Source organism: Solea solea, chromosome 16, assembly GCF_958295425.1.
Source record: "Solea solea chromosome 16, fSolSol10.1, whole genome shotgun sequence".
NCBI classification, from domain to species: domain Eukaryota; kingdom Metazoa; phylum Chordata; class Actinopteri; order Pleuronectiformes; family Soleidae; genus Solea; species Solea solea.
In genome coordinates, this window is record NC_081149.1 from 3624170 (window position 1) to 3642419 (window position 18250).

At 42.3% G+C, this 18250-nt stretch overlaps 1 protein-coding gene across 1 annotated transcript; it reads right to left on the reverse strand.

The window, feature by feature from the left end:
• Positions 1-5656: 5656 nt before the first annotated feature.
• Positions 5657-17875, reverse strand: LOC131475898 (oxysterol-binding protein-related protein 7-like). The gene is made up of 23 exons (XM_058654270.1): positions 17658-17875; positions 15732-15954; positions 15169-15312; positions 15016-15069; positions 14824-14937; positions 14549-14716; positions 13464-13605; positions 13265-13383; positions 12874-12960; positions 12621-12777; positions 12031-12164; positions 10263-10355; positions 9560-9740; positions 9377-9451; positions 8736-8950; positions 8496-8633; positions 8352-8415; positions 8200-8278; positions 7949-8093; positions 7695-7845; positions 7105-7231; positions 6872-6994; positions 5657-5846 (listed from the first exon to the last, which is right to left on the reverse strand). The coding sequence occupies exons 2-23, from the start codon at positions 15897-15899 to the stop codon at positions 5729-5731; spliced, it is 2796 nt and encodes a 931-aa protein (XP_058510253.1). The 5' UTR covers positions 15900-15954; positions 17658-17875; the 3' UTR covers positions 5657-5728.
• Positions 17876-18250: the final 375 nt, after the last annotated feature.

Sequence of the window (18250 nt, forward strand, 5' to 3'; positions counted from 1 at the left end):
ATATAGACACATATGTATATATATATACACACATGTATATGTATATATATATACATATATATACACACATGTATGTATATGTGTATATATATATACATATATATATACACACATGTATGTATGTATATGTATATATATGTATATATACATATATATAATAAAATATAAATGAATCTCAACTCATCATTTCTCAGTTAAACTTAACTCATTTTTTTCATATTTATTATAGAATTTCTTAGTTAAGAAGAGATTTGGTTTCTCTGATGATGAGAAACATTCAAATGTGCTTATTAAACATATTGTATCTTATAACTTTTTTAAATTGTGTGATAGATTTTTTTTCTGTATTTCCTACAAACTTGACTTATGCTTATGATTATATTTAATTGTGTATTTTAAATGTTTGTCACACGATCATAAAAGAAATGTTCCCGTCATGATGAGGGTGATTTTGCAAGTATTTATCATTTATTACATATGACAGTATAAGGTCTAGGGTTAGTGTTTTTCCTAATTACTCATCACCTTTAAAAGGAATACTTCACAGATTTGCATTTAGCTTTGTATTACTAGAATAGGGGAAGTGTTTTTGAAAAATTGGGCTTCCCAACCTCAGTTTCCCCTGAGTTGAGAAATATGTTCATTCTTTTCTTAGTTACGTGCTTTGTTACGTCTTAAAATGTGACTTAGTGCGCTGACCTCTGTCATCTGTCATGTTACAGATGGTGTCACTGAAGAAAGAGGAGATCGGAATTGTTCACATGTTCGGCCGCGTTTGTCTGTTTTGATTCAACAAAGCGTTTGGACCTGGAAATCATATTTTGAAAGGGTGTCACGTCAGATTTAATAGCCAGATATACATGTTGCCTGTTGTTTACAGTTGCTATGACAACAAGTGAACGCTGCCGGTGGCATATTAGGTCAATCGCCGGATCAATGAACACCCCTAAAATGACAACACTAACCATCAACAGCCATTACCCTAAGGACCTTAACAACTGTCTTGTCACAAGTTGTGATATAAAGTTTAGGAAAATAAATGCGTAGATCCTTTCGGAGTTATGTTAGCTGAAATGGCAGTTGTTTCCACAATAGGGCCGCGTGCAACTTATTATCTCGAGTTATAAGCGTGCGCATGTGAGTTATAAAGTGTGTGTGAGTTATAAAGCGTGCATGTGTGAGTTATAAAGCGTGCGAGTTATAAAGCGTGCATGTGTGAGTTATAAAGCGTGCGAGATATAAAGCGTGCATGTGTGAGTTATAAAGTGTGCGAGTTATAAAGCGTGCATGTGTGAGTTATAAAGCGTGCAAGTTATAAAGCGTGGATGTGTGAGTTGTAAAGCGTGCATGTGCGAGTTATAAAGCGTGCAAATTATAAAGCGTGCACGTGTGAGTTATAAAGCGTGCTTGTGTGAGTTTTAAAGCGTGCGAGTTATAAAGCGTGCATGCGCAAATTATAAAGCGTGCGAGTTATAAAGCGTGCAAGTTATAAAGCATGCATGTGCGAGTTATAAAGCGTGCATGCGCAAATTATAAAGCGTGCGAGTTATAAAGCGTGCAAGTTATAAAGCATGCATGTGCGAGTTATAAAGCGTGCATGTGCAAATTATAAAGTGTGCATGTGCGAGTTATAAAGCTTGCGAGTTATAAAGCGTGCATGTGTGAGTTATAAAGCGTGCATGTGTGAGTTATAAAGCGTGCGAGTTATAAAGCGTGCATGTGTGAGTTATAAAGCGTGCAAGTTATGAAGCGTGCATGTGTGAGTTATAAAGCGTGCGAGTTATAAAGCGTGCGAGTTATAAAGCGTGCATGTGCGAGTTATAAAGCGTGCGAGATATAAAGCGTGCATGTGCGAGTTATAAAGCGTGCATGTGCAAATTATAAAGCGTGCATGTGCGAGTTATAAAGCGTGCATGTGTGAGTTATAAAGCGTGCATGTGTGAGTTATAAAGCGTGCGAGTTATAAAGCGTGCATGTGTGAGTTATAAAGCGTGCGAGTTATGAAGCGTGCATGTGTGAGTTATAAAGCGTGCGAGTTATAAAGCGTGCATGTGTGAGTTATAAAGCGTGCGAGTTATAAAACGTGCGAGTTATAAAGCGTGCATGTGCGAGTTATAAAGCATGCGAGATATAAAGCGTGCAAGTTATAAAGCGTGCGCATGCGAGTTATAAAACGTGCGAGTTACGTGCCCACCAGTGACACTTGGTCACTTGGTCCGAGGCTTGAAACTGCAACGCTAATTCCGCACTTTTTAGAGCCACTCGTAGGGGGACGGGACCTCATTCCCAGAATGTAAACAGTGTCCGCCATCTTTGCTAACAGTTGCGCTAACAGGACCAAGTGTCACTGGTGAGCATGTGACAAAGAAAAGAATGAAGATATTTCTCATCTCTGAGGTTGAGAAGCAAAATCTTTCAAAAATACTTTCCCCCATTCTCGTAACACAAAGCTAAATGCTAAATGCTAAAGTATTCCTTTAATCAGTGAGTAAGGATTTCACTGTCAGCAGCTTTATACTATAATGTCACGTCCTTTTGAAAGACTGCGTGAGCCACAGTTAAAGGCATAGTCCAGATGTTTTGGACTGAGGGTGTTAGCATAGAGCTTATGTGAAAAGAGGAAGGTTATCTTCTTATTTGCAGGTGAAGCTAATCAGGAAGTAACACAATATTGAACAGCCACTAGTTGTTTCTATTTGCAAAGGAAGTCCATGGGAAAATAAGTTGATTTATAACGTCAGCAAACACTTTCCTGAGGAGCTAATGGACTCAAGCTCTAGTTTCAGGTCTTCTTCAATAGACCATGATGTCACTTCTGTGTATTGTGTTTCCATTCAGAGGACAATGAATGACAGAGCATGACAGAGGATGAACGTGTGATTTAAGAAGCCTCGCTGCAGGTGACAGCAGTCAAATCATCAATTTCAAGAATTTAAAATGGGAGTTCAGATTGACTGAGATATGGCCGAAAACACACTTGTGTCCACAGCTCTACTGTGAAAAAGGGCAGAAACAAAGCCTCCATGCTGTATTTTCAGTATGTGTTGACTGAAGCTGTGACAGACACATGTTCTGGTTCCATTTTCAAAGGATTTTCTAAATTTCAACCTCTGAAAAAAGACTGAGAGAACGTCACTGAACAACTCATTCCCTCGGTTTTCGCCCTTTAAAGCAAACAAGCCACTGAATTGGTTCTCGTGTCTCTTTTTTCCAAACACGCAGCATGCTGGAAACTGTCTACTGCCATGGTTCTCAAACTGTGGTATGTGTACCACCAGTGGTACGTGAGCGTCCTCTGGTGGTACTTGGAGGAAAATCAGAAATAGTGTTCTGCTGTAGATACCGGGGTATGTGATCGGAGTGGAGCTGTGGGATTCAGATTTAGGGTTTGTAGATAATGAAACAAATAAAAGTAAGTAAAGTAACCTTATCGCTCACTCTATATTAATCTAATTTTCACTCAGGTGGTACTTGGTATAAACATTTTGAGAACCACTGGCCAAAAAAAGAATTGTTCAAAAGTTGTTTTATTCCCACAACTGTAAGAAAGTACCAGACCATAAATATGTGATTTAAGAGACTGAATGTGATGATTTCATTGCTATGAGAATAACTTGACATTTGACTTCACTGTACTTGTAAGAGATGACATTTTTACTCCGAGTTCCGATGTAAATAGAACACGGCCTTACAGTTTGTTTTGATTCTTCAATGTTATTGAATATAAAATGGGAGTGAACCAGAGGGATTCAGTGTGGGAGGAAAACAGCTTCCAGGTCAGCTGATCTGAGCCATTTATACTGATATATATATAATATAATGACGTATAATAGACAAAGTGCTTCACAGATGTGCGACAAGTCAAAGTGACAACAGCTACAGGCCGGAGAAACAAACATTCAAGTCAGTGAACAACTCCAACAACATCATGACATTCTGATCAATAATGATCATTAAAATAACTTTAAAATTCAAAGAAAATAAGGAAAGAGTTTTTTAATAAAGGTAAAGTTTCAGAGAGGGACGCAGATATACGATAATAGATTGTAAAGTCATTATCGGCTGATACATACACACATGTACACATTTGATGTTGTTGTTAGTGGATCTAATAATACATGTGAGAAGTCCACATCAGTCAGATAATATCGTGCATTCCTACTTTCATAAGTTACCTTTTGAAATCCTCATCTTTCTAAAGTGTCTGACAGTTTAAGTCCAGCTACCATTTAAAGATGGGAACACTGACCTTTGACCTCTGACCTCTGAAGTGTACACTCGACAGTCTGAGGGGAATATCACGGTATTTGCATCACTGCTGTTAAAACTGCCTGTAATTCATAAACAGACATGAGAATTAAAGGGCTGCTTCATTAGCTTGTTCCTTTTAACTGCATCACATGACCTTTACAATGCTGTAGCTTAACGAGGCCTAACGAGGCAATGTGATGGAGCTGAAGGCTCCAGATAAAGCCAGTTACGGACTTTAGACGGGATCGTCAGCAATTTCAAGGTCAAGAATAAACTTTCATGTTTTGAAATAATGTGTCTGAATGGGGTTTTTTCTGCTTCAGTAAAATTTAACCAGATTAACATTGAGTGTTTGAGTCGGCTGGGAAGCGTCTTCTCAGCCATGACTTCATCCAGTTTGTCAGCACAAAAACGACAGCGTCAGTCGTGTTTATATTCTGAAGTCACTATAAATAATGAGTTTCTGTGAGATCTCAAATCTCTGGACTCTCTAATCTCACAGAAATAAAGGGCGTGGTCTTGCGTCTGCTCTGGATCGTCTCAGGATTAAATCTATGTATATATATATATATATATATATATATATATATATAAATATAATCATTAACTCATGATGCTGGTTCTTTCCATTCAACAAGTTGGATGATGAAGATCAACAGAAGAAAACAGAGGTGATGACTGAATCTTTTATTTGAAACAAAAATAAATGTAAAAACATTTGACTGGGATTTAAACACTTATCTTTTTTTCCCTTATTAAAATCCATTGTTGAAACATCAATTAAAAAAAAAACTTCATTGCATCAACTGTCTGTGGTGTGGATTTAACCAGCGTGAGGACACTTGTAAGAAATCACTGATACCAATGTGCCACAATTAAACAGGAGGAAATAAAGGAAGAGGTTTTGAGTTTATACATGAAGACCCACTGAGAACAGAAGCAGGACAGCACCAGCTCACCGACAACTCACACCACAAGCACCACACTTCATTTTCCACGTGTTCCAACAGCTTCTGACACTATTTCCAAACTCATCACAAGAGCCATTAAAAAAGAGCCACAAACATTCTTATAGAATCATTAAAATTCATAAAAAAGTTTACGTTTGTCATAAATAAAGATACTTTACATGCAGTAATTCCTCAATTCTGACCAAAAAAACAAACAAAAAAACAACAACTTTTACCCACAATCTTCTCAATGGCCGTGATTCAGTGATGATCATTCCTGCAGATCCATGGTGAGCTAAGACATCCGGCTAAATCAAGTCAGTGTTCATTTGTTCTGCTGAGTCACTTCACCTCTTCATGTGTCCTCTCCTCTCCTCTCCTCTCCTCTCCTCTCCTCTCCTCTCCTCTCCTCTCCTCTCCTCTCCTCTCCTCTCCTCTCCTCTCCTCTCCTCTCCTCTCCTCTCCTCTCCTCTCCTCTCCTCTCCTCTCCTCTGCAGGCTCACAGTGACGGTGTGACAGTGAGTGTGTTAAGCACCGGGCCACAGCTCCACATTCTCCATGTTGGAGAAACCCGGGCTTTTGCGGAGCTTCCAGTAGCTTCCATTGGACAGCCACACTTCTCTGCCAGCTTCATCCAGAACTTTCCTGCGAACAAAGACGACACGACCGTTACACTCACCTGAAATAAACCTGGTTTTATGGTGGTGTGCCGGTTTTAAACTACGCAGTATTTTTACCCGGGACGGAACGACCGAGTGTCGAGGCCCACGAGCCGAACGTCAGCAGCAGCAAAGCAGAGGCTGGAGAATATTCTACACTGTACGACTTCAGTTTAGGCTCAAAAACATGGCTGTAATGTCCAATATTGACCATTAAAGCAGTGATAATTAAAATGAGACATTTACATTTAAAATGTTTATATAACACCCTTCTTTAAAAGTAGAGACGTGCAGGTGAGCGTCAAATATCAATAATCCACCTGAAACAATGTTTCATTAACACACACACACACACACACACACCACTCACTGTCACAGTCTGTTAAACACCCATTTCTGCCTGATGAAAAATAATGTTTTGAGAATGTTCACATTTCAGATCTAGTTATTATGTTAACCTACGTATTATTTATTTGTTTATTTCAACCGTGACCTGCAATTCATCTAATTATTATTTTTTTTTTCACGTAATCCACGCGCCCCGTGGATTATCTGCGGGTGTAACCGCCTCTAACAGGTGGACTTCTCTGACCATTTGGCCTAGATTTTGTTCAAGAACACAAACATGTCCACGTGTTTGGTGAAGAACACGAGTGCAGAGAAAACTCTCCGCTGGCACAGATGTGGCACAGATGTGGCACAGATGCTCAGGTTTTTGTGTCCAGAGTGTTTAGTGTCCAGGATCTTCACTGGGTGAGATGTAGCGCACTTTATGATGTTTATTTGAATAGACAATGTAACGACATTAAGACAAAACGCAATTCACACATACCCATGAAATCCCACAAGCCCCGCCCCCCTGACACTTCAACGCTCTTGTTTTTTTGTCAATATGAGCGAGTGACGATTGTCGGTGTTAAACTCAGTTGTTGCTGACAGGCGTGTGTTGGTGTCAGCGTGTGCTCCATGTGTGGAACATCGCTGTGGAACAATGACTTCACAGACACTCACCTGAAAAACCTGGGCATGTGCTCCTCTCCTCTCTTATCCATCTCCTTCCTCCTCTCCCTCTGCTTCTCTTCCACCTCATCCTTCTTCTTATCTGCCTCTGCCACCTTTCCCTCCTCCAGAAGCCTGATGAGAGAGACAGGGTGAATGAGCACTCCAATCACACAAGTCACAATGGAATTGAAATGAGCAGATAATGGTGTTGTGCGTGTGTGCGTGTGTGTGTGTGTGTGTACTTCTGGTCTGGTCTGAAGCGAGTGTCAGTGGGGGGCAGCACGGCCTTGAGCTCCGGTGTCAGTTCATTGAGTTCTCTGGCGTAATGAGAGAAGCCGTAGAACTGGAGGTGATCGTCCGGCTGTACGTCTGAACAGGAAATAAACGAGTGAATATTCACTCCACTTCACAACCACCAACATCCAGTAATAAGCCGTTTATAACAGTGTGCTGATGCTTTTACCACTGAGCCATTTTAAAAACTCGACACAACAAGCTTTCTTCTTTACGCTCAGAGCTTCTCTGCGAGCGTCACCAGCCTGGACCTGGACCAGGACCAGGACCAGGATCTTAAGACCAGTTAACGCTGTGAGATGGAGCTTCTGATATTTTATGTGAGTAATCATCAGTATTAGATAGAGGTGATGTGACTGTAGTTCACACTGACACTAAGAAAATAAGTTCTCGTTCTCTAAACTGAACAATTTGTCTTTTTCTGTTTAAAAAACAACAAACCTGCTCACAATGATTGACAGTATTTTAACTATTCAACACCTGAAGTAACTTATTGTTTTTTCCTTTATCTCTCATGCAGGACAGAACATTCACTCACTAGGTTTCCAGATGCACTTCGGTGTAGGAAGAGTGTCACAGTAGATGCCTTCATGCCACAGGCCTCCGAAGCGATGGACCACCTCTCCGTTCCGGTCCAGAACCACACCCTGGACCTCGTTCTTACCGTTATCTGAGCTCCAGTATCGAGACTGAAACATTAAAAGAGTCATGGTGGTGAGACGGCAGCAGAGTGACAGCACTGAGACGACGAGGAGGACGAGGAGGACGAGGAGGGGAAGCGTGTGTCCTGACCTTGACGAAGGTGATCTTGCAGGTGCAGACGTCACTCTGTGTGTTTTTGATCACCACCTCGCCGTAATGCTCCAACCAGCGCTGCTGACTCAGCACGTTGTGGATACACGTCACCGCCTTGTTCCATTCGTAGTGGTCGCCATATCTATGCACAGAAGAAGAGTTTAGATGTTTTACAGTCAGCGTCACGGACACAGCCTGGGACACATGTTAAGGTGTTGAATTCATCTGTGAGTTTGTTTCTAACTTACTTGGGCAGGGTTACGTTGACCTGTCCTGAAGAGATGATCTCCAGTGATTTACCCCAAAACTTGTTCTTCCATCTTTGATCTGAGAGCAGAAACAAGAGTGTCAGGCTGAGCGTGTAGAGCAGGAGGAGAACTCTGCTGACCATCAGTCCTACCTTGCCAGAAAGTGAAATGTTCTGATTCAGCGTGACAGGCAGAGACGGGCGGGTGATGGCTGACCTGAGAGCAACAAATACAGCATTAGATTTTAAATCCACAGGTTTTTTATTGACACGTGTTCATGTCTTCCCGCTGGTCACCTGCTCACTGACGTAACGGAAGCCCCGGTCTTCTCTGTGACTCTCGTACGTTTCTCCCAGAACAGGATTGAAGGGTTTGTATCCGTACCTCCAGGACGCCCAGGCGTAGCCAGAGATGGAGAACGCTGCCACGTAAACCTGCCGACATGACGTATACACACACACACACGCGTGACGTTACGCCCAGTTCAAACGCACGCCGCCTCCGGCCGATGGATGACCTCAGTGAACCAAACTCACCATTCGTTCATACGGGTCATCGATGTGGTTGGCGGTGTCCAGCAGCTCCGAGTACTCCAGCTCCTCACTGAGTCTCTGCAGCAGAGACAGCGGCTCGTTGAGCAGGACGGGCATGGACACTCTGGACAGGTCTTTGCCGATGTTGTTGTACAGGATGTTCATGATGCCAATGTGGCTGTTGTCTGATGAGGGAGCGGGGAGGGTGGTGCGACGACCTGGATCACACACACACACACACACACACACACAAGCACGATTCAGAGCTCTGCTAACGTCACCATCTCAGTGGTCTGTGATACATGAGTTAAGGTCACTGACAGTTTGAATGAATGGTCCAAGTATCCTACGTGAGTCATGTTCTCGTCGTCATTTCTTAAGAAAGTAGTTTCTGTGTGTGCCGTCAGACATGAAGCTCAAACATGTGACGTGATTGTACTGAATGAGATGAGTCCAAACAGTAACAATGACTTTAAACTCTGCATTAAACCCGTCCTGGTTACACATCAGCAGTGGGCAGCACTTATCTGCACAATAGTAAGAGATCGCGTGCCTTGCCCAGGGGCATCCCGGCCAGCAACCCTCGGTTACACGGGTGTGTGTGTCTGTGGTCAGCAGAGTCTGGACCGGTGAACTGTTAGTACCTGTGTCAGAGGGCAGTGGGCTGGGTCTCTCAGGAGCTTCCTTCACACTGGTTCTGTAGTTGAGTGTGGCAGTGGCTGGAGGAGAACACGAGTCACAGGTTTAGCTTCTGTCAGTGTCGGTGCTGTTGGTGCTGTGTGTGTGTGTGTGTGTGTGCAGGATGAACACGTGTTTGTGTTTCTCACCGTGTCCCTCTTCAGGCTCTGAGGTGCTGGTGGTGGTGATGTCACTGAGGCCAGACTCGTCTGAAGCCTCGGCCTCTGAGGAGCTCTCACACACGATCACCTCGCTGGCATCAAAGTACTCCGCCATGGAATCTGCCACCGAGGGCGCACGCTGAGGGTGGCGCCCTGTAGAAGGCGTCCTCTGTCGGAGGCAAAAGGGGAATAAAAAATCAAGTGGAGACAAAACAGAACTCCACAACTCGTACACACCAATGTGAGGTTCATCTCCACCTGCTTTCATCAACCAAACATCCACACACAAGCACTCAGTGCTCTGCTGCCCCTACAACCACCACACTCTGAAAACATGGCTGCCAGAGGGGCAAGAAACATGATGGACATGAAATGATTTAGTCACTTAAAGGGAGTGAGTTTGTAAACTGACACGTGAACACATGATAGAGAAAATCCTTTTAAGGTCAGTGACGTGTGATATTGTGACTTACTGTCATTTCAATTCTGCTCAGTCATACAAACTTATGAAGCAGCAACAGACCGACAGTTAAAGTCCACACAGAGGAAATCTGTGGTCGGAACTGGGGGATTTATTTTAGGTGAGCAGCTAAAATCTTTGTTCTGGTGTCCCCTCTGACGGACATGTTTTTATACAAGAGAAAGACAGACGGACGATGCAGTACACACACACACACGATGCAGTACACACCTGGTCCTGACGGACAGTGCAGAAGGATTCTTCAGTAGATTCAGAGGACAAGGAAAGCGAGTGGACTTTGGTCAGACGCGACTGTATGTCAAGCTATACACACACGACATGCACGACATGGACACACACACACACACACACGCACAGATCACCCATGCAGGACACAAGAGAAAAGAAGAGGAAGCACAGATAAGTGATAAGGATATAATGGAGTCGATCCACATGTCAATCTATTGCAGTCAATGAAAACTCAGGGAGGAACCAGATCAGAGAAAGTTCAGGTTCAGAACTGTCAGCGCAAATAAAGCAGGAATGTTTACATTTAAAAAAGGAGTTTGAAAAGGAAAAACTTGTTTAAAAACACACACTGATTAAACTGTCAAAATATTTGGCGATTCATTTAGTAAACGATAATCGCTGCAGCCCTAGTTTAGAAGATCATAAAGTTTAACAATAGTATGATTCAGTGAAAAATCTCCAAGTAAAATTATATTAAAACTTGGATGATTCTAAATACTTACAATAATATACGTAAATATGTCTCAACATTAAAGTCCTTTTGGTAAACTAAAGTCAAGTCATTATTAAAAACTTTACCCTCATTAATGACTCATAATGAGGTTACTATTAGTAGGACATTATAACACATTAGATATTAAAGGGCAACAGTGATTTAAAGCAACTAATTACTAAGACGAATGAGTCGTGAGAGGTAACTCAATGTGTGAAAACTGTTATACTTTATTTTCCATAAATTATTAACCATTTCAACTACAAACCCTTTACGAGGGCAGTCTACACTTCTCATTATCTCACTCAATGACAGACTCGTCCAAACGCTCATCAGACGTCTACAGTACGAGTGGCTGAGCATCATTATTAGTCTGCATTTCCTGGACCTTTAAGTGCTGCACACACAACAAACAATTATAAAACATGTATGAGATGCAGGTACAGGTGCTGAAATGACACTGAGTCTGGACTATTAGCGTCTATGAAACACAGTTCACTGGCTCAGGTAGATCTTCTTAATTCTCTAATTAAACCCATTAGAACTGTGCCTAGTAATGACTGTACAGTAACTCAACACTTTCTTCTATGAAGAGTTGGAATGGTAGTTTGTGTCGCTGACAGTTAGAATGCAGGGTGACAAGCAGCTGCCAGGCAACTGGAAACAAAACATTGGCTCAGAGTCTCACACACACACACGGAGACAGAAATGGGAGGAAAAAAGAGGCAGGTAACAAAGATGAAACCCTCATGCACACCAAACAAGAAGCACTACTGAGCATCGTCAGTTTGACAGCAGGTATGAACAAGCGCCCTAACTGATGCATGCACCTCCCACAGTTTCTGTACGTTACAACCATCCTCTGTGTGTGTGTGTGTGTGTGTGTGTGTGTTCCTTCAGGTCACACCTGTGTTAACTTGTGCATACCCGGCCTCTGAACAGCCCAAACCTGCTCCACAGTTTCAACACAGCTTCTCTCTGGCAGATATTGAGGGCTTGGTCTTTATTGTATTTTACAGGCCGATACTATTATGGTCTGTGCAGGTATTCACTGTTTTCACTCCAGGACTCAACAGGAAAACAGTAGGAACAGAAAAAGGTACAGAAGGACAGACTGTTGTTGACGTCTAATTTACAGCAGACTGTTTCCGACTTGTGTTTCTCTGTTCATGCTGCCTGTGTGTGTCTGTGTGTGTGTGTGTGTGTGTGTGTGTGTGTGTGTGTGTGTGTGTGTGTGTGTGTGTGTGTGTCTGTTACCTCTGAGAGTGTGCTGCACAGAGTAGTGAGCTGCTGTGAGGTGTTCTGCCTCATTTCTGGGCCGGTCCAGGCCTGCCTCAGTCTCTCTCTCTCCAAGGACAGGACATCGTGAATGGACTTGAGAGAAGAATGGACTGAAAAACAACATGAAAACAAAGACCATGAACAGAGAATAAGAGTGACTCATGTACAGGTGAACACATGTATTTTAATGATGTTGAAAACCTGTTACATGTACTAGTTATATATTCATTGATGAGCTGATATGACACTTGATACCATCTGTAGACGGCAAATATGACGTGAATGCTTCATTAAACAGGTGGAGTATTTTAAAACATCAGCACTAACATCTAATTGAAGATAAATGGTTTATCTAAGAAGTGAAAGACTGCAGTGTATCCACATCTGTAGATGCTTACGTTTGTGATATTGGTATATTAACATATACATGACTTATGTATGGCTATATAATCAACAGGCAAAGGTGTCAGATTATATAAATTGACGAAAGTTTCTTCTAATTTATCAGTTATTTATATACTGGCACAAACTGCGTTAAACCTATTCAGAGAAGTGACGGTGCATACCCCTCTGAGACACCGTGCAGATGTCCTGGTGCAGCTTCTTGGCCTCAGGTGAGGTCACCTGAGGGTTGGAGAGCTGAGAGTAGACGTAGTCGGGGATGGACTGAACAGACGCCCCCCCAGCAGAGCTGGGATTGGTGCTCAGGTGGCTGGAGGTTAACTGGACCAGACAAGTGGAGGAGTGTTATATCAAAGTGACAGGATGTGACTAACATGAACACAAATTACAACCGTGTTTATAACAGTGGAACTCTACCATTCCCAGAGCTTCAACACGGGATAATGTCCTGGAATGACCAAAGCCTTTTCCGGACTTCTTCTTGGGTTTTTCGAGTTGGAGATTCTGCAACACGAGACCAGCGGAGTTAAGGTTTCCATCAAGAAAATAAAACAAATATAACGTGTATTCAATAAGTGAGACATGAATAGATCGTCTGCCTTTCATGCGATCAATAAGTTGACTTTACTCAATTACCCCCCTGAAGACGTTAACTCATCTTATTCAGAGCAAAGTCATTTCCTCACAAGTTCACACGTCTTTATGGCCTTCATGCCTTTTTTTTTTTTTTTTTTTTTTTACACAACAGACCATAATGGACAAGCGAAGCATTTTTAGAGCTAATTGCAGGCTACATCACACGACTCACCTGCATGCTGATGCGCATCTCCAGGTCTGAGTTAGTGATCGGCAGACCTCCTTCCAGCCAGTGGAGCCTCTGGATGAGCTGAGCCAGTTCTGTGAGCTCTGCCTGACACCGCACCAGATCTGACAAACACACAGACAGAAGGTCACACACACTCTCGCTCCTCCCGCTGTACGAGGCTTCACTCTGGAGAGATTCTCACCGTTCGTGGTCGCATCGATGTCATGAGTCTGCTGCAGCCAGGCTGATACCTTGCTGGTAACTCCGGGGTGGGAGGCGATGGCAGGGGCGGGGCTTCTCATTTCTGGTTGGTACACGGAGGCTGAGCTGGCATACTGAGGAGGCTGGAGGAGTGAACACAGTTAGAGCTGCCGTCAAGCTATGTTCTGTTCAAACGTCTGGTCTATTCCTGCCATTAGCATCGCGTGACGTTGAGAAAGGGATGATGAGGGGACCAGTGAAGCAGAAGCACTGCCCCTTTATCCAGTCATGAGCCACAACTTCATATACGTGTTTCTCTTAGATTTACAGTCGGACCCTGAGACCAAAAAAAACAAAGTTTAATGTTGAGTTTCCATCTGGAAAGCTTTGGTCGTCACTTGTGACATTCTGTTCAGTGAGGGTTTCAGGGAGTGTCTCAATGCCATCACACGTGGCATTATTTCAGAGTTAAAATTGGCCTGTACAAGGTGTACGAGGTACACAAGAAAGTACAGTACACCCGTAATAATTGATATCATTAAATGATGACGTGAGGTGTTTTTATATGAACAGGTTAGACAGACTTCACTGCACATGTGATCAATGCCACAAAACAAAAGATTTCCACTTCAGAGCATTTAAGGCCAATTAAGGCTAAACGCATTCACAGGGTTACAAAATATAAACATGTAAACTAGCGCCGCTCGATTATGGAAAACATGATTTGGGTAAAAACTGAAATCACGATTATATCAAACGATTACACATCGACTTAAATGAAATTCACTGCATGTAAAAAATTAATGAATGAACCTTCTGAATTTTCTTCAAAGGCGTGGGTTTTCTCCAGGTTTGGAACATTTAGTTTTTGTAATGTTTGAGGCCATAATCGTAACTGTCGTGTCTGTAACTGTCGATTATTTGCACAGCCCTACAGCAAACAGCTTTGTAATTCTGGCCCTGGGTTATGACACATAACTCTACATGGTAATGACAGAGGCATCCACTGGAGCATGAGGAATTGTGAATTTCTGGGGGGGAGGGTGAACATGTGACTAGGTAAGGTGAGCAGGAATCTCTACTTACTGTTGCTCTGTTTCTGTACGCATATGTGGTCATGGCTGGCAGGGTAGTCTGGCCGATGGAGAGTGCTTGAAGGACGCCATGATGAACACTCATTGCCTCATTTTTCCTAAACACACGATGGGCACACAGTTTGGTCAACCAGATGTAGAAGATTTCATGGCTCTTTGCCTAAGAGAAGGGAACAAGAACAAGGGAAACATGAGGACTCAAAGGGACTACAACAGAGTCACAGACTTCAGTTCTGAAGTCCAAGTCAAGTGCACCACGTCGGTTACCTTGAGGTGGTAAAGGTTGTCTCCAGCGTCCAGGTCAATGCGCTTGGACTTCTTGTTGACGGACATGACGGCCATGCTGACATCCAGAGAACCGTGCAGTTTTCCCTTTTGAATCTAAAACAGAGTCAACACATGAGGCCACAGTGGAACCAGTGAACTGAGGGCCAGTATAGTGGTGCGAGCTTCACTTACATCCTGCTGGGTTTTGGAGTACTTGATAATTCCTCTCTCCAAAAGGAAGTATCTCTAAAAGAGGACCAAACAAAGTCAAGTTCAGGAGAATACAAAGAGAGAACAGATTTAGATGCTCAGAGATGCTCAGAGATGCTCAGATGCTGTGCTCACCTTGTGCCACCCTTTGAGCGGGTACTTCCTCCTCTTCATCAAGTAGCCTTCACAGATCCCAGGGATAGTGAGGTCCACAGAGGAGCCTGGAGCAGAAATCATTTCCACATGCTGCAGGTCGTCCATCACCTCCCAATTACGAGACTGACATTTATTGGGGGCCAAAATTGTATATACATTTCTTTTTTTATTCAAAATTTCATGTATCACAGTGAATAAATAATAAAGTCGTCTGTCTGAACCTTTTAGACAATATATGCAAGTTCATTAGTGCCAAGCAAATAACATTTGTAAAAAACAATAAAGCTAGTGTCACAATTTTCAACTGGACATTTTCCATTTCAAAATTATTATTAATTTTTTTTTTTTTTAAATCAAAGAATTGTGAATTTTTCTTTAGTTTCCTATATTTACAGAATAATCTCTTCATTTTGCTGACCTAGAAAAATCACAATATTCCAGAATCCATTAAAACGCAGTAAACAGGTGAAAGCAGGAAGTAAGAAGTCAAACTTAAACAAACTCAGCAGCTCAGTCACATTCTTTGACTGACATTCACTCACCTGCTTGGAATGTTTGGAGGAGCCGGTGCTGCTGTTGCGTGAGTGGCTGGGTTTAAACGTGCTGGCCGGGGATTTGTCGAGGCTGATCATGGACTGGCTGCTGCTGTTTGGAGGAAGCGGACATACTTGGGGGTCCATTGGAAAAAAGTGGTGAGGATATCGCTGCATGGAAACGACGGAGGTTCAGCAGAGGAGAACTTGTCTCATGGCAAACTACGACGACCTGCAGAGAACACAACCATGAAAAAGGTTGTTTTTGTTATATATATATATATATATATATATATATATATATATATATATATATATATATATATATATATATATATATATATATATATATATATATATATATATACACACACACACACACACACACACACGGTTTATAAAGTTATCTTCAATAAATCGAAATCACAATAAGACATTTTCCACAAAAGTGCAGTTGAAGAAAGAATAAGGAAAGAATAACAGTCACAAGAGATTCCCTCGAGTGTACAATGTCAAAAAGAAACAAGTCACAGGTTTGTTTTGGAAGAACACCAGCCAGTCAGAATAAAGGCACAGTGCCAGTAAGCACACAGTGTACTACAGTGTACACAGTGTACACAGTGTACTACATGCATCGAGTGTTCCACCCGATTTGTGATGGGTAAGGGTTAAGTGCTTTTATAATCCCTGCACAAATATTAAATATCATCTCTCCATAACTTCACCAGACCACTGAGACAACCACATACATAACATGGATGATAACCAGTCAACAAACGGCCCAGTGAGTGGCTCTTCCTGCTCCTGAGAAAATAGAGTTCACAACCATCACACCCCCCCTCGGCCCCCCCACCTCTCAGCTGTTGGCATCTCCTTTTGTCATTCACATGGTGACACCGGCCTAAAAGAGGAAGCGTTTGCTCTTGAAATTCCAGTTTCAAGTTCTGAGCAGCATGACCAGATTCAGAGCAAAGTTTGCTGCCAGTTGCTCATCACGTGTTGTGGGAGGGTTTACGTCGGAGCTGCCTGAACATACAGAAACTTATGGCGCATTTCCACCAGCTCCACTCGTTTACGTAGCATTTCCACTGTACCGAACTGTAGAGCAGTTAAAACTAGAGCTGAAACAATTCATCGATTATTAATCAATTACTAAATTAATCAACAACTATTTTGATAATCTATGAATCGGTTCAAAGCTTTTTTCATGATTAAAACAAGACTTCCGATTGTTAAAGTTTCTTAAATGTGAGTATTTTCTTAATTTCTTTGCTCCGGAGAACAAATAAATCATTAAAAGTTAAACATTTTGGTTTGTGGACATTTGAGTCATCATTTCCATTTGTCATCATTTCCAGGTTTGACGAACACTGATCAACATTTAAGCTTTTCTGATATTTAATGAACCAAACGATTCATTGAGAAATTAATTGACAGATGAATCGATGATGAAAATAATCGTTAGTTGTAGCTCTAGTTAAAACTAGTTAATCCTTAAAACGAGGGTTCATCTCCAACAACTACCATAGTCATCAGTAATGTACCAAATCTGCATCTGCACCTCCCGTGTTGTTACAAGAGAAACTCTGATTTGATTTATGAACTTTGGTGCAGGAGAGGGAGTGGTTTACAAACTTCAGTTTACAGCCTTAAAGGCAATTTAACAGTAAGTAGCAAGCACATTGTTAAGACACACTTAAGGAGGTATACATTTGGTCAGTGAGCCTTTTGGCTGCTAAAATGGTTTTGCCTCATGTCGGCAGAGGCCTGTCTGTCAGGTTATTGCCACAGGGGGCGCACACACAAAAACTATTATCCAAGCTTCACGCCAAGGAGAACGAGGTGATGCCTGGAGACGGACACAGAACTCGGCTAAAAAACATACATCACTCACATGAGACACAGTAAAGTGTGGGTAGAATGATAAAAACACACCTGCTGGTCTGTTGTCTCAACAAGCCGCTGCCACAAGAGTCCTTCACCTTTCTCTCAAGAATAGTTTTAAACCAGGCAACAATTCTATTTCAAGTTCCTTATAAACATTAAAAAAATCCCAAGAATTCCCAGTTAAGTTTCCTTCAGCATCTGTGTCCTCTGCAAACCTCTCTTCAGCTCTGTTCTGTGTGGAGACGGAGAGGAACGCCACACCTGACTGATGATGTGCCTGTCAGACAAGTGCATATCAAAGCCAGCAGTATCTGGGCGGGGCTGAGAGAGCAATACTGACTCAACCTGACAGAACAGGCCTACCAGCTCTGTCACCACCAGGATTAGTGCTCAGCTCATTTGCTGTCAAAAGATGCACATTACAAACCTGAGATGCAATGTGTTCTTACTTTCAAAAGAACATTTATTCACATCACAACTCCAAAAGCCATTCAAAGAGACCATTAAGACACACTGGTCCTGGTCCTGGTCCTGGCTGTCACTTCATTTGATCCGACACATGCAGACACTACCACAGCCAACAAGCTCTCTGTGCAACTGCTGCATCACAAGTCAACAACAAACATGGGCAGCCATTTTGG